General features: G+C 33.5%; 2 protein-coding genes and 1 pseudogene across 6 annotated transcripts; 1 reads left to right on the top strand and 2 right to left on the bottom strand.

Moving 5' to 3' along the window:
• Positions 1 to 563: 563 nt before the first annotated feature.
• On the bottom strand, positions 564 to 1897 carry LOC120086073 (annotated as a pseudogene).
• A 240-nt stretch (positions 1898 to 2137) lies between these two features.
• On the top strand, positions 2138 to 8832 carry LOC120086072 (probable pectinesterase/pectinesterase inhibitor 20). 5 transcript variants are annotated; one of them, XM_039042505.1, is made up of 5 exons: positions 2138 to 2279; positions 2428 to 2534; positions 5829 to 6271; positions 6437 to 6961; positions 7969 to 8832. In XM_039042505.1, the coding sequence occupies exons 3-5, from the start codon at positions 5959 to 5961 to the stop codon at positions 8661 to 8663; spliced, it is 1533 nt and encodes a 510-aa protein (XP_038898433.1). In that variant the 5' UTR covers positions 2138 to 2279; positions 2428 to 2534; positions 5829 to 5958; the 3' UTR covers positions 8664 to 8832. The 5 variants fall into 5 exon arrangements, with proteins under 5 accessions (XP_038898433.1, XP_038898431.1, XP_038898434.1 ...); XM_039042503.1 differs by adding an exon at positions 5337 to 5699 and having other exon boundaries at positions 5829 to 6961; positions 7969 to 8830; XM_039042506.1 differs by having other exon boundaries at positions 5829 to 5965; positions 6134 to 6961; positions 7969 to 8829.
• Positions 8833 to 10157: 1325 nt separating this feature from the next.
• LOC120086439 lies at positions 10158 to 20257 on the bottom strand. The gene is made up of 22 exons (XM_039043088.1): positions 19834 to 20257; positions 19045 to 19662; positions 18279 to 18478; positions 18007 to 18069; positions 17781 to 17915; positions 17536 to 17654; positions 17146 to 17451; positions 16721 to 16808; positions 16545 to 16650; positions 16337 to 16450; positions 15754 to 15917; positions 15476 to 15596; positions 15139 to 15363; positions 14861 to 15051; positions 14412 to 14579; positions 14203 to 14308; positions 13793 to 13930; positions 12569 to 12730; positions 12292 to 12492; positions 11179 to 11373; positions 10974 to 11045; positions 10158 to 10638 (listed from the first exon to the last, which is right to left on the bottom strand). The coding sequence occupies exons 1-22, from the start codon at positions 19879 to 19881 to the stop codon at positions 10519 to 10521; spliced, it is 3660 nt and encodes a 1219-aa protein (XP_038899016.1). The 5' UTR covers positions 19882 to 20257; the 3' UTR covers positions 10158 to 10518.
• Positions 20258 to 24206: the final 3949 nt, after the last annotated feature.

Genomic DNA, 24206 nt, shown 5'->3' with positions numbered 1-24206 from the left:
CTATAAAGGTTAGTTTTAGTTTGATCATTTTTTAGTATAACTAGGACCAGGAGATTTGAACTTCATGATTAATAATACATATGCCACCAATTGAGCTATGCTCTCCTTAACAATTTGGTTTTTTCATAGTCAATGCATTATTAATATAAGGAATAACATACATCACATTAACAATGTTGTAAATAAATTTAAAGGAACCACATATTACATTTTAGATTTTTTCAATGATTTTTTTTTTTCGAAGTTCTATTAGAATTTCCATATTAAGGTTGAAATATTAAATATAATTTTAAATACCACTTTGGTTCTTGTGTTTTTAGGTTATTTTATTTTAAAGTAATCAAAGGATTAAAATGAATATTTTAAAATTACATGGATAAAAAAAAAATTGAAACTAGGAACCAAAATGAACTAAAAATATTTATATATATATTTAAAACGGACAAATTTTTATAAATATTATGGAAGAAATAGAAAATAGAAATACATAAAATGAACATAAAAAATAATAAATAAAATAAAATAACATTGAAATCAAATTAAAACAATCACAAAGGAGTGTTTGAATAAAATTTCACATTTTACATGGCTTCCCTCCCTCACTAGTTCCCACTCCATCATATCACAACAATTTTTTTTCACTTAAAATAAGAAAGAAAAGTTGTTCTAAAAAAAAAAAAAAGAAAGAAAAAAAAAATATTTTTTCCTTTTTTTTTTTTTCCAGGAAGCTTAAAAAACAGAATAAAAAGAAAACCGCACAATAACAAGAGAAAAAGAAGAAAGAAAAAAAAAAAAGGGGGAAAAACTAAAGAGAAAAAAAGAAAATCAAATACTTAATTTATCGCTCTCCCTCTCGTCCACGTTCTCTCCACTCTCTCTCAGGTGATTCGATTCTCCGATTTTTTTTTTAATAATTTTTTTTAACCCCACCATTGATGAACCGCCACACCTTCGTCTCGGAGCTGGCCATACAACGCCAAACACTGCCAGTAAGCTCGCCGGCCACCGCCGGAGACCTTCCTGCCACTGTTTTTCTGTGGCTTGCATTCCAAGAAAAGTTCGTCGACCAACCGAACGGCCTTTGATTTTATCATATCCTCCACAACCTCGGCTTCTGCTTTCATTACGACGTAATCTTCTGCTTTTACGTTAATTGACAGCCAGTCCGATATGCCGACTTGCGGTTCCTTTGAGGATGGCTCCTGATCGGTATTCACTGTCTCGATCTTGTATATTTCGAACTTCTTGTTTCTGGTAGGGTAGTTATGGGCGAACCAGCTTGTACCGCTTCCGCCTTCCTTCTCTGGAAGTCCGGCGTCGATGAAAACATGGCGGGGGTAGCTTTCGAGAGAATCGCCCATCAAATCTGGAAGGTATCTTGTTCGTTGCAAGTACCGCCTCGATTTTCGCGATGCTGCTCGCGGTGTTCGAGGAGGACATCTTCGAGTTCATTTAGGGCTGCTGCCTCTTTTAGCGTCAGATTCGTATGCGAAGAGTCGTCTCCGAGAGGGGGATTTGATCTCATTTTGGCGTAATTTGGTCTTCTCCACATCGACGAGAGTAGAATCATCAGATTGTTCGAGGTAAACGATTCTGTAGTTATTTGATTTATCGTTGAGTTCAAATGAATAAATGCCGATATCATTATCTGTGCCAAATTCAGCATTGCTTGACGCGATTGAGGATCCTCCGAGAATGGATCCGAAATAAGGTAAGGAAACGATGAACAAAGCCAAGAGCATGGCTTGAGCAAGAAATCTCAAAACCCTAGATTCTGCGGCAGGGTGCTTAATTACCAAATACAGACCAGGAACATGGTCATACTTGTGGGGCTTTGATGGAAGAGCTTGAACCAAGCTGAACGCCATGGATTGATTGAACTGAAAACTTCAAATTACAGGAGGTTTTAAAAAGGTTATTGCGCGGTTGGTTTGAGGCAGAAGCAGAATTGAAGAAAATTGCAGAAAAGGATATGAGCAGGGCAGAGAGGGAGAGGGGAAAGCTAAAGCAGGGGGAAAGGGAATCTTTAGCGAGTGCAAAATCTGGCAGCGGTGTGATTACCACCCACAAGGGCTACACGAGAGGATTGAATTCTTGACCATAAAAACATCAACTGCCTCATCCGAAGCACCTCCATGGTTTCTCCTTGCAAGTCCCCAGATCGATGGTGTGTGATTTGGCCCAAAAGAATATATTGAGTTTCTTCGTCCTAAGGACGACGCATAAACCACACGACCACCGATCAAAGAGACATTGAGAGAGCAGAATCGTATTAATTGGTATGAATTATCCCTTTTCCCCTCTATTTGTTTTCGGGTGATTCTGTGGAATAGTGTGGAATAAATGGAAGAAAGAGAGAGAGAGAGAGAACGGAAAAATTAGTGAGGTTTAACTTTTTTGACGGAAAACAGTTTTGATTTGGTGCAGGAAGTTGAGGATTCATGGCTAATTTTGATAACGTTCATCTCTGATATGCATGGATCAAAGTTGCTCCGATCCGATCGCTGACTGACGGTTATTACACAACAACCGAGGTATGTGAATATGTATAGTTATATATGATATACTTTAAGAATTATTATAAATTATTTCATTTTTTTATTTTAATAAAAACCCATGAATTTGACTAACTAATTGTCAATTAAAATTGTTTTTTAGTACTACTTAGTCTCTAAACTGTCTACTTTGGTTGGATTTATTTAGTCATGAACTATTTTTAGACTATGTTTAGTTTTAATTTGTAATGTGTCAAATTCTTATTAAAATATTTTTATTTTTAAATTATTATCTTTTGTTTGGTTTTTTTTAGGGTGATATTTAGAAAAATTCTTTTAAAGTTGAAAATATTTACAAATAATAGTAAAATATCACAATTCATCTGTGATAGATTCTGACAGACTTCTATCATGACACAAATGACCAGTGAAATTTTATTATATTTGTAAATATTTTGATTCATTTTCCTATATTTAAAAAAAGTCTTTGTATTTACCAAAATACATTATAAAAAATATAGATTATTGGACAGTCTTCAAATATAAGAAAATGAACCAAAATACTTATAAATAATAGCAAAATATCATTGTTGATAGACTACGATAAACTAATATATATGTCTATAATGACACAAATAGATACAGATGGTAGTTTATCATTGTCTATCGCGGTCTATCACAGATAAATTGTGATATTTTGCTATTAATTATAAATATTTTTAATAGTTTTATCATTTAAAATAATTTTCCTAGATTATTTCATATTTTATTTCAATAAAAAACCATAAAATTTAATAATTAATTATCAATTAATTTTTTTTTTTTTTGGTTTAGATCTATATGCTTTGCTTCAATTTAATTGGTTATGGACTTTTAAAAGAAAAATGCCTAGTGCATCCTAGGCTAAATTTTACATTTCTAGTCAATTGTCTTGGTGTAGTTTGTCACTGACAACTTTTCATGCTTCTTTTATTTTTTAAATATATATATATATTAATTAGGATGGAATGCACAAAGATATGGATCCTTATTTGCGTAACTTTAATATAATTTAAAGAAAAAGGCTAAAAATAAGGATCCAAATGGATATATCAAAAGTATAAGGACCAAACTAAACTAGAATTGAAAGTATTGAACCAAATTAAAATATAAAATAAGCTCTAAAATAGTATTTAAACCCTTTCTTAATAGAAATTTCAAATTATGGACCATAATCCTCTTAATTGAAAAATTATTTGGTGAGTCCACCTTCAACAATTCTATATCAAGTGGTTATTAGCGACTGTACATAACTAAACTTTTAAGAAAAACATGAAAGAACACACAGGTCTATTAAAAAGAATAAAAGGCTCCAATCAAGTAAAAAAAATGTTAAGAGTATTACAGAAGGGCTCGGTCACAAAAACTCAAAGAGAAATGTAAAGTCTATCAAGGGTCCAAACATCACTCAAAGATCTCTCCCACCTACTAACTATTCTATCATTTCTCTCGGTTTGGAGACGCACAGAGTATACACCTCTGCCACAATAAAAGCTCCTCCGAAAAAGGTGAGTGGAGAAGGAGATCCATGATTGTTTGTTAGCAATCTTGAAAATTGATGAAATAATATTTGGACCCCTCAAACAAGACTGGCCAAATCACACCTCCAAATAAGGTTATCCAAGTCCTCGACGACCCAAAGAGTAAAGTGGCTTGTCGATTTCTTAATCCACATCGAATAATTATTATAAGACTAACTTGAAACATAATCTATGCTAAAGTCTTCTCTTCATGTTAGTATAATAATATATAAAAAGTATGTCAAGTGTATCTTTGTTTAAGGTCCTTCCTTCTAATGCTGTGAGTTTGAATTTCACTTCTTAACTAATAATTTACAAACTGTTCAACTAAAATTGAATAAAACATTTTTTAAATAGAATTTTGAAGGTTGTGGATCACAACTATCTTAATCGAAAAATTATTTGATAAAATTGTCAATCGTCATAATATGTATGACAACTTTTCACCGTTGCATTATGAAAGAGTAATATCTCGAAGTTATATTTGTATTAAGTGACATATAGATTTTTAAATCCACATCAATCAATCATTACGAGGGATTCATGTCTTGAATAATTTGACTTTTTAATTTCACAATGGTTGAAACTAATAACTTAGCTTGCAGGTAGAGGTAGCTTCAAACACAATCTATGTTAAAGTCTTCTTCTCGGGTTAAAATAGTAATATATAAAAAATGTATCAAGTGTATCTTTGTTTAAGGGTCCTTCCCGATTACAATTGTACTCGAGAGTTTGAATCTTTACTCCTTATTTGTGATGTTATAATTTAAAAGAAATTAATATATGCGTGTGTCATGTGAACTACTAAAAAAAGAAAGAAAGAAAGAAAATTTGGAGACAAAAGCCGAAAAAGTTAGGATTTTTAATTCTTTTTTTAATGTTATTAAAAAAACATTCAATATAGGATCTGTTGGAAAATTAATTTAAAAATAATTTATTTGATAAAAGTTGGGACTGCTTTAGCTCCTAAATCAAGATTATTATGGGTTAATGTTATAAAAATTCTCTTTCCCGAGTTATGGTTGAAAATGAATCAAAGATTATTTCAAGTGAAGTCACGTCCATGATCAAATTGTTTTGATGATTTGGCTCGTCTCCAGACTTCCTGTGGAAGCTCTTTCGTTTTAAGATTTATGTTTAAACAGGACTGCTTTTATTTTTTAGTTATAACTTTCTTTTTTACTTTCTGCTTTTTATCTTTTATTTTATGTATACTGTTGGGCTAACCTCTTTCCATCGATGTAATGAAATTTTTTGTCTCTCTGTTTTAAACAATATTTAGGTGCATCCTACCAAAATTACGGATCATAACTTATCATGTGGCAAATTCTTCTTATTCCCTTTCTCAAATGTCTAAGTTATTTTTTTGGTATGAGTGATGTGAGAGGATGTCTAAAGATAGGTGCATTGTAGAATGCAGCCAAGTACTAAAAAAAAAAAAAAAAAAAAAAACTTCAAACCTCTCTGAAATTTTTCATTATTCCCCCTTCTTCTCTCCGAGCTCACGGTTTAGCTTCAAACTCACATGGGAAGTCCACCATTGGTTTCGCATTGTGATGTTCAAGAAAAGCAAATAAATCTTGCATTTACTTTAGTCTCGTCTCTTAGCACAACATTTAAGGAAGCATGGATTACTCAATCTAGCGTAAGTGGATATATAATATGCATTTGTGAATGTTTTGTGCCACAATTAATCGACAAAGTGGCTAAACTAACTGTTTTGTGTACTTGAAGTAATCTTGTTGACTTTTGCTTAAAATATGTCAAATTGCAGATTTCACCATTCCAGAAAGAAGCCAGGGTTTTTCTCCATCATCATCACAAAAAATCTATGGTCTATTTGGAATCTATATATAAGTGGACTTACCTCTCTTCTATTTGCACATAAAACTTGTTCAAAGCCAATGGCTTGTAAGTTTCTGTTTCCTCCCTTACTAGCTTCATTTCTTATACTTTTAACCCTTTTCACCTCTTCATCTGCTGAATATGATTCTCTCACTAATTTTCCCCCTTCAAAAGCCATTTGCAAATTCACCTCAAATCCTTCTTACTGCATCACCGTCCTTAAAAAATCCACAGGTGGTAATATCTACGACTCTGGCCGGTTTTCGATCCGTCGTTCTTTATCTAAAGCATCTAGATTCTTTGACTTGATTGAGAAGCATCTTCAAAACTCATCAACTCTACCAAAATCCATCACTGGAGCTCTTACAGATTGTCAGTATCTTGCTCAACTGAATATCAATTTCTTGTCGAATTCGTTTCGGGCCGTTAACGGCACTGATAAAAAGCTAACTTACTCAAAAGCTGATTATATCCAGAGTCTTCTTAGTGCCATCTTAACCAACATTGATACTTGTCTTGATGGTCTAAAAACTGTAGCCGCAGGTTCTAGTTTGGAGAAGGATTTGTTAGCTCCACTTATTGATTGTACCAAATCATACAGTCTTTCACTCGATCTTTTTACGAAGGGTTGGGTTCCTAGGAGGAATAGAAACAGAACACTTGACCACCCTGGGAAAAAACACTTGCAGTTTAGGAAAGGACCGTTACCATTGAGAATGTCGAGACGCGACCGTGCAGTTTACGACTCGGTGGCAAATCGGAGAAAGCTGTCGTCTTCTTCAGATGATGGAGTTTTGGTTAATGGTATTGCAGTTGTGAGTCAAGATGGCAAAGGAGACTTCCTTAACATCACAGATGCTATTAATGCAGCTCCAAACAACTCTCTTGCTGCCAATGGCTACTTCTTGATTTACATTTCGGCTGGTGTTTACCAAGAATATGTGTCTATCCCTTCAAAGAAGAAGTATTTGCTGATGATTGGAGATGGTATAAATCAAACTATCATCACAGGCAACCATAGCGTCGTGGACGGATGGACGACTTTCAACAGTGCAACTTTTGGTAAGTATTGAAATATGAGCTTCTCACTCTCTGTCACACACGTAAACAAAAAATTAAAATGTTTTAAAAAAATGTCAGAAAAATTTGTTATATGATAAATTATGATTAGATAATTTAATGTGGTGTATTTGAATATTTTTCTTCATGCTTTTAAATAAATTTTGATGATGCACCGTCTGTAGATGGGATTCTGCCAGTTGTCTATTAACTTTCAAACTTTAGTTCATTTTTAGAATATCTTTTAACTTAAACATTTTGAAAAAAATCAATAAAATTTTTATCATATCTTGCATTTTTTTATCAAAATAATTTTAAATTACAAATTTGTTTGATTGCACTCTATTCAATAGTGACTATGCCGATTATAAATATGTAATTGTTACTCTTTCACATATTTTGCGAATTTTTGGTCAAACATTTTTAAGTCATTTTTCGATAACCCATTTGTTCTTTAAAATCACTCTTGATCATCTAAAATTTCAATAACCTATATCAAATATCTTTAAACTGTTGATTTTTTTTTTCAAATGTCCTTGTAGAAAAATTAATTTTATTCAAAGAGATTTTTTTTTTCCAAATTAATTTTGATGTTGTGTTAACATGTCTTTTTAAACATTTAATTTTGTATCTAATAGATCTTTTTACTTATTACATACATTTTTAAAGTTGAGACATATTTGACATTAAAAAAAAAAAAAAAAGCAAAAAAACAAAACAAAAACAAAATCAGAGATTTAGATGTTTTCTAAAAGCCATGGATTCAATAGACACGATCTTCAAAATTCAAATACAGTAGAAGGTAAATAAAATCACTTTTTCAATTAAATTGATTGGTAAATTCCAATCAACAACAGTTTTCTTTACATTGGTACCTGGTCTAAATTCCAACAAACTTTTAAAAAATTCTCATTTTATCCTTCCTGTTAAAATTTGAAATCCACTTTGCAACCTCAAACTAAGCCAAAGTCCTAAAATTTTAATTTTTGGTTTAAACATGAACAATGCAGCTGTAGCAGCAGAAGGATTCATGGCAGTAAATATAACTTTCCAAAACACAGCTGGAGCAATCAAAGGCCAAGCAGTTGCATTAAGAAGTGGAGCTGATATGTGTGTTTTCTACAGCTGCAGTTTTGAAGGCTACCAAGACACTTTATACACTCATTCCCTCAGGCAATTCTTTAGAGAATGTGACATTTATGGTACTGTAGACTTCATATTTGGAAATGCTGCTGTTGTCTTCCAAAACTGTAACATATATCCCCGTCTCCCCCGTCCCGGTCAGGCCAACATGATCACCGCTCAAGGCCGATCGGATCCGAACCAAAACACCGGGACTTCGATCCACAACTGCGCAATCCGAGCCACGAGCGATTTGGCTGCAAGTAGTAGCTATATGAACAAGACATATTTGGGAAGGCCATGGAAGCAATATTCAAGAACAGTGTACATGCAAACATTTATAGATGGATTTGTAAATCCTAGTGGTTGGGATCCATGGACAGGGGAATATTTGAGCACATTGTATTATGGAGAGTATAATAATACAGGAGATGGATCAAATACAAAGAACAGAGTTAATTGGGCAGGTTATCATGTGATTAATAATGCAACAGATGCTGCTAATTTTACAGTTTCAAATTTCTTGGTTGGGGATGTGTGGTTACCTCAAACTTGTGTGCCTTACACTGGAGCCTTCATATAAGTGGTCTCAGCTATATTATTCTATGTGTTCTTTTTGTAATGGCTAATCCTTAATTTTCCTCATATTCAACTCGACAAGTAAGGTTGTTTGTACTCTTAATTCAACTAATGCTATTTTTTTTAATCTCATTTCCAAGATAATAATATGATTAAGGGTGTACTCCCTAATGTACAACCTGGACCCTTTTAATTTTAGTTTATTTTTTTTTTATTTTAGTTACATTACATGTGATAACGTTATTTTGTTAAAAAAAAATTGTTGGGGGAATGGTAAAATTAAATTATTTTAAATTTGTCAAATATGATATTTAGATGGTAATCATTTCGGATTTGTGTTTTTTTCTTTTAAATTAAGTTTGTTTCCTCGATCTTTCTTAAGATAATGATTGAATTCTTAACCAATATTAAAAAACAAAAGACAAACTTTTAAAAACTACTTTTTTTAGTTTGGCTTGATTTTTTAAACTATTAGTAAAAAATAGAAAATAATGGAAGAAATTTAAAAGTGAAAGTAGTCTCTATAGGTTTAATTTTTAAAAACGAAAAATCAAATGGTTACAAAATAAAGCCTTAGTAAGTTTATACAAATTTAGAGTTCATTTGCCTACACTTTTTGGATCACAAATATTGTTTCATGAGTGTGGATATTAAATAGTTTAGTTTTAAATATTAAATCTAAATAATATATTGATATTTTATAATTAATTTAAATTGATTAGTTGTGATTAAATAATATTTGCTCATTAATTAATGATACACTATATGTTTAATGTTTGTTTCCTAAGTATAAAAATCTCATCTATTATAAAATGTTTTAAAAACCCAAGTGGAATGGATTTCAAAATAAAATTGAAATAATAATCTCAAGTTTTGAATAGTAAGACTCAGTAAAACAAAGATGTCACATGTTTGTCTGAAAAGTCTGACAAAAATCCGTCAAACAGAAGGGGAAAAAATTCCGTTATTTATTATTATTATTATTATTTGAGGCAGTAAAAAACATCCAAATTAAACCATATATTTAGCCTTAGGACTTGTTCAGTTTGCTATTTTTTTAGGCAGCAGAGTATGTTATTCTTATTACTATGAGGGAAAATGGTAAAATTCACCCCATATTAAGTTACAATTTTATCCATAGATTTTTAATTGTATAAATTAAGACCTCAAATTTAAGTATTGAAATCCGACACTCGAACTTACATAATTATAGAAATTTTGCAATTGTAAAAATTTAATAATTCAATTTTTATTATTCTGGAATCCAATTTCTACAGCTTTTGAGAGTATAATTTTAACACTTTTAGAAGTTTGATGATCAAATTTTCATAATTAAAAACTTGATGATGTCCATACAACTACCACCATAATTCAAAGATGGTTTTTACAATTGGTCAATATTATTATTAATTTGATTATTATTTAATGAAGGTCGTCGTAGTAAAGTATGTTATTTATTCATCTCATGAAGGTCATAGAAGAGTATGTTCCAATACAGTGTTTTAAACAATCAGAAGAATTATATTTATGTAAAGTTGTACATATACATCTACATTTCTCTATATAGTTAGTGCACCATTGAATTGAAGATACCAGAAGAGAAAATTATGGGGCAGCTGAGAAGCTAACTCCCTTCTTTACAAAATGGAATCAGCAAGTTAGCCACATGTTTCTCTTTCAACAGAAAACTTTCATTCTTCTCATCAAAATTGACCTCTAAAATCCTCATGCCAACAAGATGTCGGTTAGCACTTGCCTCTTCCTGCTTCAAAAAAAAAGAGAAAAAAAAAAAAGCATATATGCCCACATCCATCAAGCATGAGCATGTATATAATATGGTTTGCCTCCCCTTAACCCCCTTAATCCTTGCAGAGCATCGATCGCACTTCTGTGATCGAGGTCGGTGGCTCAAGGTCTTTCTCTTGTAGCGAGTTGCCGAGCAACTGCTGCATTTGTGAGGCAAATGTATCATCGAGAACCTGCAAATGATCAAGCATTTGAAGTTATTATCATGCTGACCGAAAGAGAACTGACTATTTTGATACGAACAGTATTAGGGTGTGATTATAGTATTAAGGGTATATTGTTAATTAGCTAGGGAGCCTGTTATACTTATTGATTATAAATAGAAGTGGAGGAGAATGGAGAAGATATGTAATATTTTAGTGAGTGAATTAGGGCTTGAAATTGGTTACCTCAAGATTGGGAAAGTCCAAGTACCCTGAATTACTTAATTTATCTACCTCTTATATCTCAATATATTTAGGTTCTATCATATTCCATAAAACCGTAACTTAAAAAAGTAACAGCTTACCGAAACTGCAATGCGCGACCCTCTATACCATGACCTGTTGTCTCTCCTGTTCTCCATGAAGCTTAGAACATCCTGCGCCAAATATTAAAATTTAGAATCCAAAAATGTAAAATCTGAAAGAATGAATTCTCAATTTTGGCATGAATTCTCAATTTCGGCACAACTTCGAAGCAAAACCGTAAAAAGAAACCTAGTTTTATCTTACCCGTCCCATCCGGTCCCAATAACCCCGACAGAGAGCAATGAATACATGACTCTCAAAGACAGTATGAAGATGATTTATTGTGTTTGACAACTGATCTTTCAGTGGTTGCATCCTGCTTCGTATTTCTGACTCAATCACAGCTTCCTTGGAGTCTTGTAGAATCTTTTTCAGCTTTGTAGCACTTTGTAACTTTGTCTGCAGTAAATAACAAGGCAGATAAAAAGAGATGATCTCAATGATAATACTTCAAGAAATGTCCTTAATCTAAAATCCCGTACTTCTGTACTATTTCTCATTATAATCGACAATGTAGAGAAGACAAGGGGACTGTCAAAATCAAGATTATTAATAACATAATGTACCATCTAAATTCCATATTCGTAGGCCTTAACTTCCGTCTCTCTTCTCTGCAAAAATGTATGTATAGGTTGAATCCACAACAAAAGTGTTGTTTACAGTTTTGTTTACTTGCTCCTGTTAGTTCGATAAACTAGATTATTTATCTTCTTTTTCTTTTTATATCCATGGGTATCGAGGCTAGATTGTGCTCACCTCGACTAATCTCACAAGACAACTTGTTTGACCCTACAATGATTAGACGCCAAAAAAACTCCTAAGAAATTAAATTCTCAGTAAGTGGCCACTATGAATTGAATCATTCTCTCTCAGCTCCTTTATTATATGCCGCCAAATTGTCGCCTGTTTCCTTAGTTCTTTGATAATCAAGTTGGCTATCTTTGTGGCATCGATTGTACCAAATTCTTCGGGAGGGCTGGATGGGTGGAATGAGGGAACCCAGCTCGATCGACAAAGAAAGAAGAGGGGAACCTAGAACAAAATTGGAGTAGTTGTATCCTATCGGATGCTGCTTAGTCTCAACTAGATTATTTATCTTCCTTTATTGAAAATACATATTTTCTTGCTTTTATCTCGGGAGTAAATTATCTTTCACTTTTTGTAATTATAACTTATCTACACTCATTTCACACTGAAGGTATGTTTCTTTCAATTATCCACGGATATGATATTTTTATAATTTACTTCAGCAATCAATGAAAAGACTTCTGTTTTTTCTTTTAAAGAAAATACCCTATTAAGAAAAATGATACCTACATTCTCAATAAGCTTCTCCACGACTGCTTGCAAATAGTTTCTGAACTTGGCTCTGAGCATGACTGTCACTTCACTAAGACGTTCGCCAGGAATTACATTTCCACCTTCAGGAATGCAGGAACCCCACAGCTTAAATTGCGTTTCTATCTTCGGGCGCAGAACATCAAGCATCCTCTTCATGGAATTTAATAGAATCCCCAGCTGAAATCATCATTGAATTTTAATATCAAGGGGCATAAATATGAAAGAATACTTTGAATTTTAAGTGTCAATTTACCTCATCCGGAACAGTGTAAGAGCTGACAGATCGTTTAGCCAGTTTCTGGACATACTTAAGTCCAAACTTTTTGGGTGCTAAGTTTTCTTTTAGCGGTGCCAACACATCAGCATACTGCTTGTCCAATGCCTCGACTATTGCTTTTTCAACATCTGCGATAGCCTATTATAGAAATCCAAATAAGAATCTAAATAGAATAAGATTCTTCTGATTATGAGACCGAGAGTACAAAATAAGGACCTGGGAGAAGAAAAGGAAAAATGGAGATCCTGTCTAAGAAAATGATGGTGACTGAATTTTTTTTTTTTTTTTTTTTTTTTTTTTTTTATGAACTGGAAGACCCAAGGGAAGGAGAGAAAGGGTGGATTGTTCCTTTCGAGAAGGCCTGAATTGTCAAGTACAGATAACAGTAATTTTTCCCCTGATATAAAAAATGAGGCATGTTTATTGACATTCTTCTTTGTTCCGTCATCTGCTTTTAAAAAAGTTTCTCAAATCATAGCTAAATATCAAAAAGAAATTACCAACAACAATATAATTTCTAAACATATGCCTTTTGTTTTCAAAATTTAGCTATTATGTCACAAGTATTTAAAAGAAGATAGAAGATAAACCAATTTTTTTTTAATAAGAACTGAAGCTTACACTAAGAACAAAACAGTTGCACCGCCCAATTACACAGAGGGATCCTATGCAAAAAATTAAGGCTAAGCTGATCTACAAAAAGTGTTAATAAATGCCCACAAAAATCATGTCCCAATGACCAATGATATAGTTACCACAAGAAAATATTGGTCAAGGTTATCGATAACAGACACACTCCAAAGAAAATTGGGGTTTCATTTCAACTTCCATGGGATCCCACGGAACTTCTTGATGATTTCCATGATAAATATCACCCTTAAATTCCAGACAAGTTCTTACCGACGGTATTTAGTTAATAAATAATTGATGGCTAATGGTTATTGAAATTGAATAAGATTTAGAGTTGGAATTTAAACAATACTGGTGGATAACTAGCATGCCAGAATAAGGAGTGTTTGCATCACAGCATCAGTGACACAGACCATTAAATGGTGCTTTTTTATGAGACATCAGATGTGCTTTAAAACATAATGGTTTTCAGATCGTATAGATGTGGAGATAAAAGATGGTGTTAATAACAAAAAAAATTGTCTTCCAAAAAAAATAACAAAACAGATTACGACGATGTTATGAACTTACTTGTTCCAAAACAAAGGTGTACTCTGGCCATCGACAAATGAAAATCTCATAGTCACTCAAAGTTTCCTTTAATCGGTCATACATTTCATCAACAAAAGGTGTTGTAGAATGTTGAGTTCTAACTCCCGACCACTTGACCTGCATTTATAGTTATATTTACCACAACCATGAATTGATAAGTAAAATAAATTGAGCGTATTTCTCTCAAGCTAAGTTTGTGAGCAAGGAAAACATAATTATTTCAGAGATATTTCCTTTATTACACATATAGCATCTTTTACGACTACATGTCCCTTTCTGTTAGATAAACTTGTACTTTCTTTATATTTAACAGAAATAGGGTTTCGACATGCTTCATGCTAGCAAGAAATAATATACAAAAATTATTATGCTTAACTAATTTGACTGACCTTATCCAATTTGCATGTTTCAAGCAACGACAGGCGCTTATCCTGGATCCACACCAGAATATACAAATGGAACAATTCTTTTGCATCAACACCGCCTTTCACAGGACTGACAGAGTGAAAAATGTGTTGGAAATGTACAAGATCATCGAGATGTCTTTCCCAAACTTTTTTTTTAAAAAGAAAAGGTTTATGAATAAAACAAAAGTTACCTAATATTCCATCTGGCAAGATCCCTCTGAAAATCAGCAGTCGCAATAACAAGTTCTGCTACTGAAGGGGAAGGGCCTGTTGGTGGGCAAGCAATTAGGAAAGAGCGCAATCTACTGCAAAGCTCTGTGCTATATATGGAAGCAGAGAGATTTGGTAGGTCTACAAAACTGCAAAGGAACTTATGTCAGCTAGCTTCTCAAACCTAAAACAATTGTTAAAAAAAAAGAAGTTATTTGAACATGTTTCCTTGAACTTTCGATCTAAAGAACATAAAACTGTTTTGGAAGTTCCCAAAACAAGCCCTATAGAGAATCGGTGGTGAAGGGGAAGGTGGGAGGTTTTTTTGAAGAGATGCAAATGAAGTCAATTCCCCTTAAATTTGGATTATAGATAAGATGCAGTCATGGCCCTAAAAGGGAAATGTACACAACTGAACAGAAAATGGTACCTGGGAAGTATGTGTTGATTATGGATCTCAATGTCAGAGAATATCTCCCCCCTAATGTCAAGGCACACCGATTTCATCTTTTGGTAAGCAGTAGACATAGTAACCATATCTACCAAACTGCCTTCGTTACTGTTACCCATATATTCATCCGTTTCACTCAAGTGCCTCCTTGATCTCTTTTTCACGGCAACCTGGAAAAATGAGCCCTTAGGGTAAACTTGAACATTCAACTTGACAAATGCAATTCTACATCCTACAGAGATGAAGTTTCTCAAAACCTGGAAATAATGGCACAAGGAAGTCTGAACCTCCGGAGATAGAATATCATGCAGAAGAGTGTACAATTTAACTGCTGGTTCTAGAGCAGGCGCTGCAACCCCCGTTGCTGGTCTGTATATCTCCATAAGACCCGAGAGAGTTGCTTCGTCAAGTGATTTATAGTTCTCAAAAACAAGAGCAAGTATCTGCTCAATTTGATCCCTGGTTTCTCCTAAAATTCGGTTCTGAGAGGCAACCAACAAGATTTGCAAAATGTTGTCATATACAACATTGGCATATAAAATAAGTAATAAGAAAAAAATCCACTGGTTTGAGCTGGGAAGCTCGATTTACTACCTCTTGATGACTCAACGTACTCTTGTCATGGCCCTTCATAACAACAGGCATGAGCAAGTCATACACCAAAGTTAGGCAGTCAGCTGTTGGTGTGGCCACATCCATGATATACGAAAGATATCTATTAACCATAATGAAGGTACGTTAATAGCTTAACATGTATAAGCTACAATCAATATTCATCATATGGTGAATGGTGAATAACTACATTCACGGTGACACTTGTCAGCCATTTTAGTAGAATAAGTAATTAACTTAACTTAACATAGCCCTGTTACCTTAATCTGGTATATACTTCTGAAATGCCATAGTATGATGCAAACTCTGTCAAAAGCCATTTCCAGGATCCATGCAACAAAAGGTTCCTCTGTTGAAAATGCTGAACTTTCATGGAAACCTCAAGAACTAAGTCGTATGCTACTGTTTCTGCCACAGAACCGCACTAGGAACAAACAAAAAGATAATATTTATGGTATGTTCAAACTTCAAATAATTTAAAAGCAAATTCTTCCTTGAGATTTTAAGATTTCCTAAAACATTTCTTCTTGATAACAAGTTCAGACCAAGCACAAATAGGCCAAAGAGAGCTAATTGAGATCAGCTTGAAGAATACTGCTTCTTAAAATCATGAAGAAGCTCAGAAATCAGAAAAGTGCAATCAAAACAATTGGGTAAGATCTGTTTTTACTAGATTTGGTGACTTCATGGGGACTCGGTGCATTATCAAATGATGGAAAAAGAGTGGAATACTTAAAATGAAAAAAGTTACATGGGCCACATGGCTAAAGGAAGGGGAAGAAAAGTTGACTTAAGCAATCTATTAAAACACACACACAACAGGCACTTTATTTAATAACATACCTTTGGGTGACTATTGTCATCTGCACTTGCTGAGTAATTTACGTAAAGTTGAATTTTGCCCACGAGTTCATGTTCAGGCTCACGATAAATAGACCACCAACGTAATTTATCTGCCTGCATTCAACTTTCGTATAAATTTTGACTACGAGACAGCATAGTTTAATTACTGTTAAACTCAAATTATTCTCAGGCTCAAAAGAAATTTTACTGGGTTATCAGTAATGGCAGCTATTTGCAGGAGAGCACGACCAATATGCTTTCCATTGGAATCCTGAACTTCAATAATTAGATCATCACCAAGACCATCTGGAAAACTGTAAAGTTGTCAGTAATTTTCTGAACAAGATTCCTAACTGCAGAATGATACATGAGCAAATAACATACAAAACATGAGTTTCTCCTGATCCAGCCTGCATTTTGACGGCATCTTCCTCAGCTAAACTTTTCAGTCTTAGTAAACATGGGTACGTTTCTGATGACAGCAAAAGAAGGGATTCACCAGGGGAATAACATGAAAATAAAATTTAAGTGGACAAAAGATTTTAAGATCCAGTATAAATATGAACAAGGAATGCATATGCTCAACCCATCAGTGGAAGAGCACATGTTCAAGGGCTCATTGTAAATATAGCTTATGTACTCAAGGAGCAGAACTAAAAAAACTTCAACAATAATTAATCAATTGTTACTTATTCTAATACAATTAACAACAACCTAAATAGCATCTACTTTCAATATGGAAAACTAATCACGTAAAAGTTGTTTCCACAGGTACGTTCAAAAGCATAATTTATAAGTACAGGCATTACCTTGCACCACTTCATAAGATGATGAACTGCTGCGCAGGGTTGTTACACCCGCTTTTAGAACTTTGGACACCTGCTTGATGTACTGGGTGCTTGCATGCACATATGCCATGCTTTGTCTTGATAGAGAACTGTTTGGAGGTATTCGTGGTGCAACACGAATTTTATGCAAAGCATGCCATCCAGAGGCTACTGCTGACTGAAAGCTGGAAAATTGATACTTGATGGTTTCTAGGGTTACAGCAGGTGGTCTTAAAGCTAAAATATTACAGCCCGTTGGTGGATCCAGCCCCATCTTCACTTTCCGCACTGCACGATAAAAAATCTTTAGATCACATCCCTTGTCACATGCCACCTGAATAATGAGGCTTTAATGACTATCATGCACTTTACCTTGCACCTTTATTTTGCCTATAGTTTTCTTTGGTTTGGTCGGAGCTCCCTCATTGGCAAGTTCTGAAGTGTGTTTCACCAGCAATTCATCCTCTGACTGTAAGAGTATTTGCCGTAAACTGCATCATATGGATGGAGGTGTAAATTGGTAAAGGCAATGAAGTGCAACTTTTTAACTCAAGATTATTTGCATGGCATATAGTGGAAAAATTGTACGAAGCCAAATGAAAAGAGAATGAGCCTACCCAAATGCATCTCGTAATACTGCACATTCATTTTCCAAAAACATCGGGGCTTCCATATTTTCCATTGCCCAAGCATGAAGACATAATCGCACGCATGCATCATATGCTATGACTGCATGCCAAGGCCCTAAAGCACTGAGATATTGGAATTAAAAACCCCATAAGAAAACTAAATGAAGATAGTCTGTCATCGATAATAAAACCTAGACAGTTTAGTTGGCAAAACCTTGCATTAAATGTGGGGAGGCGAGCCGATCCAGAACTGCCCGCAGCTTCCGAATTCACTGGTCTGCAAAAAGAGCAAGGAGATGATAATACATCACATCCCAACTTCTAGAATAAACAATAAGTTATAACAATGAATCGATGTCAACATGAAAGGAAAAGGCACAATTCAGATTTGTTTATGGATAACAAAGACGGCTGTAAAACAGATATTTTTTTAGACAGTTTAAGGGGAAAATTCTTTTGAAAAAGATATTAAATACATAAACCAACCTGACAAACTGGTCACTGCTCTTATTTCCTTGCGGCACTGCAACTCCAGATGGAGCTTTATGATCACGTGTGCCATCAAACTTCACATCTTGACTTTTTTCAGCACATTGTTTAATTTCCTGCGATGAAGCAAAAAAAGGAGGGGCACTGGGAATGTCATCTTCGTCATCGTCATCAGAAAACCTTCCATTCTGTAAATCCTGCAGAACGACTAAGTCAGCACATACAGAGATTGAAGACAAAATATGTTGGAGAGTGGTTTCAAACAGCAACAAATTATAGTAATAATTTAGAAAAACGGAGGAGGGGAAGTCTATTTGTTAGCCTCACTACCAGGACATTCCTTACACCCCCAGAAGCAGCATTTGACTATGAAAATGGTGCATCTCCCTTTCTACTAGGCTTTATATTATAAGGTACCAACTTTCATTAAGACGAGTGTTGGAAAAACAGCCCAAACAAAAGAGCAACCAAAACAAGAACAACAAGATTACAAAAGACTGCTCCAGTTCTTAAGAATAGAAATCAAAGAAAACCTACAAAAACACATCGGTGCGAATGTCAAAGAATGGGCATTCAGATATGCTGGACTCGAGACCGGATTACTGCGGAGGTCTATGTACCCTCCTAATTCTCTATTTCTCATAATGAAATTTGTTTCAAGCAACAGAACTTTGAGCTCATTTCAAGCAACATACACATTTATACAGAAATCGCCAAAATCACTTCTCGTGCCTCACAAGCTTAGTTTCAAAGAAATGTAAACCTTTTTAGGTGCATTTCCCACATTCACACGTGATGGCAGGCTTGACGAGTATCCCTCTGATGCCATGGAAGTTCTATTCCTGGGCATAGCCCCATTAATACTTCCCCCCACTTGTGTTGTAGAAAATTCAGAACTAGCAGCAGAATCCGAAGAATCGTCTTCTGTAAAACCATTTTGCTTAGTTGGGTACCTCCCATTTTTACTGGTCATCCTATCAGCCATTTGCCTATGACCACCAACCAACGTTTCCCTCGACGAACTAACATCAGAGAAAAAGTAATCACTGCCATTATTCGATCTTCCTTGCAAGGAATTTCCATATCTATAAGTAGAACGATTTGGAACTCTGTTGTGTTGGGGAGATGAGTCTAAGGAATATCTAACCCCATAAACATCCTCTTCAGAATCAGTAGACATGTCATTCTCTGAAGCAGAAGCACTATCGTCCACACGACCAGAAATGGCTCTCGAGACCGGAATGGCACTCGCCGGCAAGTGCCCACTTCTAAAGTTCGACGGCGGTGGCAATCCAAAACCCCTTGCTCCAGTACCCACTCCGACGCCGGCAATCGGATCGGCTCGATACCTCAAATTTGAAGTACTAAATGTGTCATCCTTCTGTCAAATTAAACCAAAAATATAAATATAAACTCAAAATTTTAAGAAATCAACTAATTGCAGAAATTTCCGCACTCAGAACTCAAAAGTATGAAAACAAGCAAGAAGAATCACAAAAAGAGATTTCAAAAAATAACAATAGAAATAATATTGATTGCAACAGAACAAAACCTCGCGAACCCATCGAAGGGCACTTTTATCGAGTCCTTCGGTAAACATTCTACCACCTCCTGTTCAGTTTCCGAATGGTGCAACCGCCAAAATCAAATCAATGACGATTCTACTACAGCTCAAGCTAAAATCCTCATCAGAAATTACCACGAACTCACACTAGAATCAAAGGCGCAGAGCTCGCTGCACGAAAAATGTCGACAAAAAAGGCAATGCCGCTCGGTAAATCACACAGATTGAAAGAAATAGAGAGAGAAGATCGAGAAAGAACACAAATGAGTACGAGATTTGAAGAAAAAATCGAGGAAAAAAAGTTTGCTTCCACAGCAAGCTTTTTTAAGCTCTGAAACCCACTGGAAACCAAGGGGCTACTGCTTATGGTGGTACTCCATCGCGAGCTTTTTTTCTTTTCTTTTTTCCTTTTTTAGTTTAGATTCCATCTTTTCATATTTTTTTAAAAAAATTGACATTAAGTGAAACGACGCCATGTTATTGTGTGAGTTTTTTTTTTTTTTTTTTTGTAAATAATTCATTAATTAGACCGAAATTAAAGAGGCACGTACTTGAAGTGGGCGCCGTGAAAAAGGCAACGGACAGCATACGTGGCACCTGGGTTTTTGTTTTCTTTTTAAAATAAAAAATTACGCTAAATTATAATAAAGTATCATAAACTTTTATTTTTATCCTATTTCAAAAACGTCCTACGTATTTTGTTAGAATTACACTATTATCTCTAAATTTTCATAAATGCTACCAAACTAAGTTGGTAACGGTTTGATTTTTAGTTTTAATTTTTTAATATTAAATCTTTCCTAATTTTTAAAAATCAAACTAAATTTTGAAATTTTAAAATATATATATATATAAATTTTTAGAAATAGACTAAAAATTTAATTATTATATTTAAAAATTGTAAATTATTATAAGAATAATGTGAGTAAATAGGTTTTAAATTTTTAAAAATTAAAAAAAAATAATTAACAAATAAGATAAAAAAAACAAAATTTGGAACAATATGACATTGACCATTATCAAATGTATGGTGATTAGAATTTATGTTCATTATTGTCATTTTGTGTTTCAATTTTTCTTTCTAAGTTTTAAATAATTCTACTTTAATGATTGGTTTAAAATCCATGATTTTGAGAGATTTCAATGCATAATAGATTTCAAATGGATTCTAATGCTTGGTGTAGAAAATATAATGATTTTAAAATTTAAAGTGATTTCAAAATCTATTTGATTAAAAAGACAAAAAAAATCCTAACTAAAATGCTACAATTTTGTAGGATTTAATAAATATAAAAATAAATTACTCAATTAACCTTGTCAAATTCTAATTTTCAAATTAACACATCATAAAACTTATAATAAATTCTTAACTTTATTTTCCTTTTCGGTTATCATCCAAATAAAAAAGTTAAAATACATTATTTTCAAATCTTTGTCGTTCCAAAAAAATAATTAATTTAAAATTATTATTTAAAATATTTAAAATTATTTTTTATACTTTCTTGAATTTAAATGGAGGATAAAAATAGTTTTAAAAAGCTTATAGAGGTTCATAGGTAACATTAAAAAATTTAAAAGTATATGGATATTTTGAAAATAAATAATAAAGATTAAAGGTATTTTTATAATTTAAATGGAAAAATGAAAATGAGTCGAACGTTGGAAGTGGGGACGGAACGCGGACGATTGGTTTCGGATTAGTAAAATGAAAAGAAATCGGACGGCTAGCAACCGGTTCACATGGGAGCGGGGGCCCCACTTGCCTCCTACTTTCTGTCCTTTTTTGTCAACATAGTCCACCAGTGGGTGCCTTTGCCGGTGGCGTTTTCTCTTTCTTCAACACTCTAAATTTTAAATACGTACAATTTCCAAATTTTCAACCTTTTTTTTAAAAAAAAAAAAGAAAAAAACAATCATTTGACCTGGCTTCATAGCTATTTTTATTTCTTTAATTAAAAAATTAGAGCTTTTAAATGTTATATTTTTATCGTCTATTTGAACATAATAGATTGAAAAAACTGAACCGATCGACCGAAAAATAGTACAATCGATCGGTGTTGATTTTGAAAAATTTCAAAAAAAAAAAGGTCAGATAATAAAACTGACCAATAACTAATCGATAGATCGAATTTTACTCCTCGACAGTCAAGGTCGATTTGAATATTTAGTAAACTGTCCATAGTCGGTTCGGTGGTGATTTGATCGGAAACCGACTCTGACCGATCGATGTTCATCTATACAAATGTACATAATTTTCATCATTAATAAAAATGAGTATTTAAAATTCGAATCTTTAACAGCCTTTTAAATATGATTGGGTATCTCAATCGATGACATTTTTCTTTTCTCAATACTCGAATTTGAATACGAGTAAAATTTCAAATTTTCAACCAATTTACACTTTGTATGAACGAATTTGAGTTGTTTTACCTAGTTTTATACCTACTTTTATTTCTCGAGTCAAAATATAATTTTTTTAATATTATTTTTATGGCCAATCCAAACAGATATACATCTTACATCAAACTGCAAAATTTTGAATTTTCATTTCATCCCCACATTTTGGTGTTTTAGTGCAATAGATGAGAATGATTAAAGATTTGTATTTTGTAGATTAAAGAGAGAATAAATATATAATCCATAAACTATGTTGGTCTCAGTCATTCCTATATTGTTAAGGCTTTGAGAAAATTACTCTTCTCAACTATTTGGCTTTTATACTTTGTTGTCTTATTTTGCTTTTTAAATGTTTTAAATTCTAAAGTTATATTTTCTTTTTCTTTTTCTTTTTCTTTTTTTCTTTTTTTTCTTTTTTTTTTTTTGTTCTTTCCCCAGTTTGTTTAAAATTGATATGATTCCTGATAAATGTGTGAAGAAATGTTAACGGAAGAAAAAAAAAAGATATATTAATAGAAATGAAATCTTGAACAAATGAAATTCAATATTTCATGTGTATTTGGTTTTTTAGTTCAAATATGTGTGGAAGGAGAGATTTAAACCTGCAATGAAAGGTTAGGTTTTATGACAATGGAGTAATGTTTTTTTAGAATAGATGATACTATTTTATAACAACAAAAGGGATCTCACAGCCTGAGATCAAAGCATCAAAACAACAAAACACAAGTAAAGACGGGACAACAATACACAAACAAAGCCAACAAGATAAAATCCAAACATAAACACAAAAAAACCTCAAACCACCCAAGAGGAAGCCAGAGAAAAGAAACCAAAACCCCCACAGCTAGGGACAATGGAAAAAAAAAACGAGCAAATAGCAAGTTCAAAAAGAAGAAAAGCATCCGAAAACACACTAGATGACAATGGAGTCATGTTCATACTGACATGTCTATTGGATTAAATATGTACGGGTTAAAATTCTTTAATTAAGTTGTATTACCATCTTTAAATTTATCGATTATTTTAGATAAGATATTACAAGTATCGGGAGAATGAATCAAAATTCTTGGCACCTCTATTTATGTTAAAATTTACTTAAATTATATACACTATAACTCCTGAAATTTAGGTTATAGTCAAAACGAGCATAACTTAATTAGCATGATGCATGTGTTGAATGATAAATTTCGGCAAATCACAAGTTGCCACATCATTAATGAAAGCCCGAGCCTATTGAAAAAATTATAAGTTAGATCGGGTCGAGTAATTAAAGTCCGTCGGCCCAACCCAAATTCAAGCCCATTGTGAAAATTTGGGCCAAATTGAAGTTTAAACCCAAGCCCATATAAAGCCTCTGAGAAACCTCTATAAATATAGGTTTTATCTCTTCATTTTAGGGGTAGAAGGAATTGAAAGCAAAATCTCTCTGAAGATCTGAAGTAAGAAGCTCCAAAGCTCTGAAGAACATAACTCCTCCAAAGCTATGAGGATCAGAAGACACTAAAGCTCTGAAGATCAAAAGACATATCAAAACTCTGAAGATCAAAAGACACTAAAGCTCTAAAGATCAGAAGACATATCAAAGTTCTGAAGACCGGAATCCTTTGAAGATTCAAGCAATCTGACTTGAAGGCTGAAGTCCTTTGGAGATACGAGCATTCTGAAGACTGAAGTCCTTTGAAGATACAAGCACTCTTCTGAGACTTCTACTTCAAGAACGTACGGTATTTTTCTTCCTCAAGTTAAGCACATCCACCTAATCGAGAGAGAATCAGAAGATCAAGTACTAGAGATTGAACCACATCGCATCAAATCAACCTCAACATCAACACCAACTCAAGTTCAACTCCACGAAATAAGTTTCTCCGGAAGCCTCATACGAACAATAATCCTCCAAGAATATCAACAAGCTCGAAGGCCGATCATCCAAGAAGATTAACAAGCCCAAAGGCCGATCATCCAAA

This window comes from Benincasa hispida, chromosome 9, assembly GCF_009727055.1.
Source record: "Benincasa hispida cultivar B227 chromosome 9, ASM972705v1, whole genome shotgun sequence".
Classification (NCBI taxonomy): domain Eukaryota; kingdom Viridiplantae; phylum Streptophyta; class Magnoliopsida; order Cucurbitales; family Cucurbitaceae; genus Benincasa; species Benincasa hispida.
Note: the sequence above shows the minus strand (reverse complement) of the source record. Positions and strands in the feature narration are given on the sequence as shown.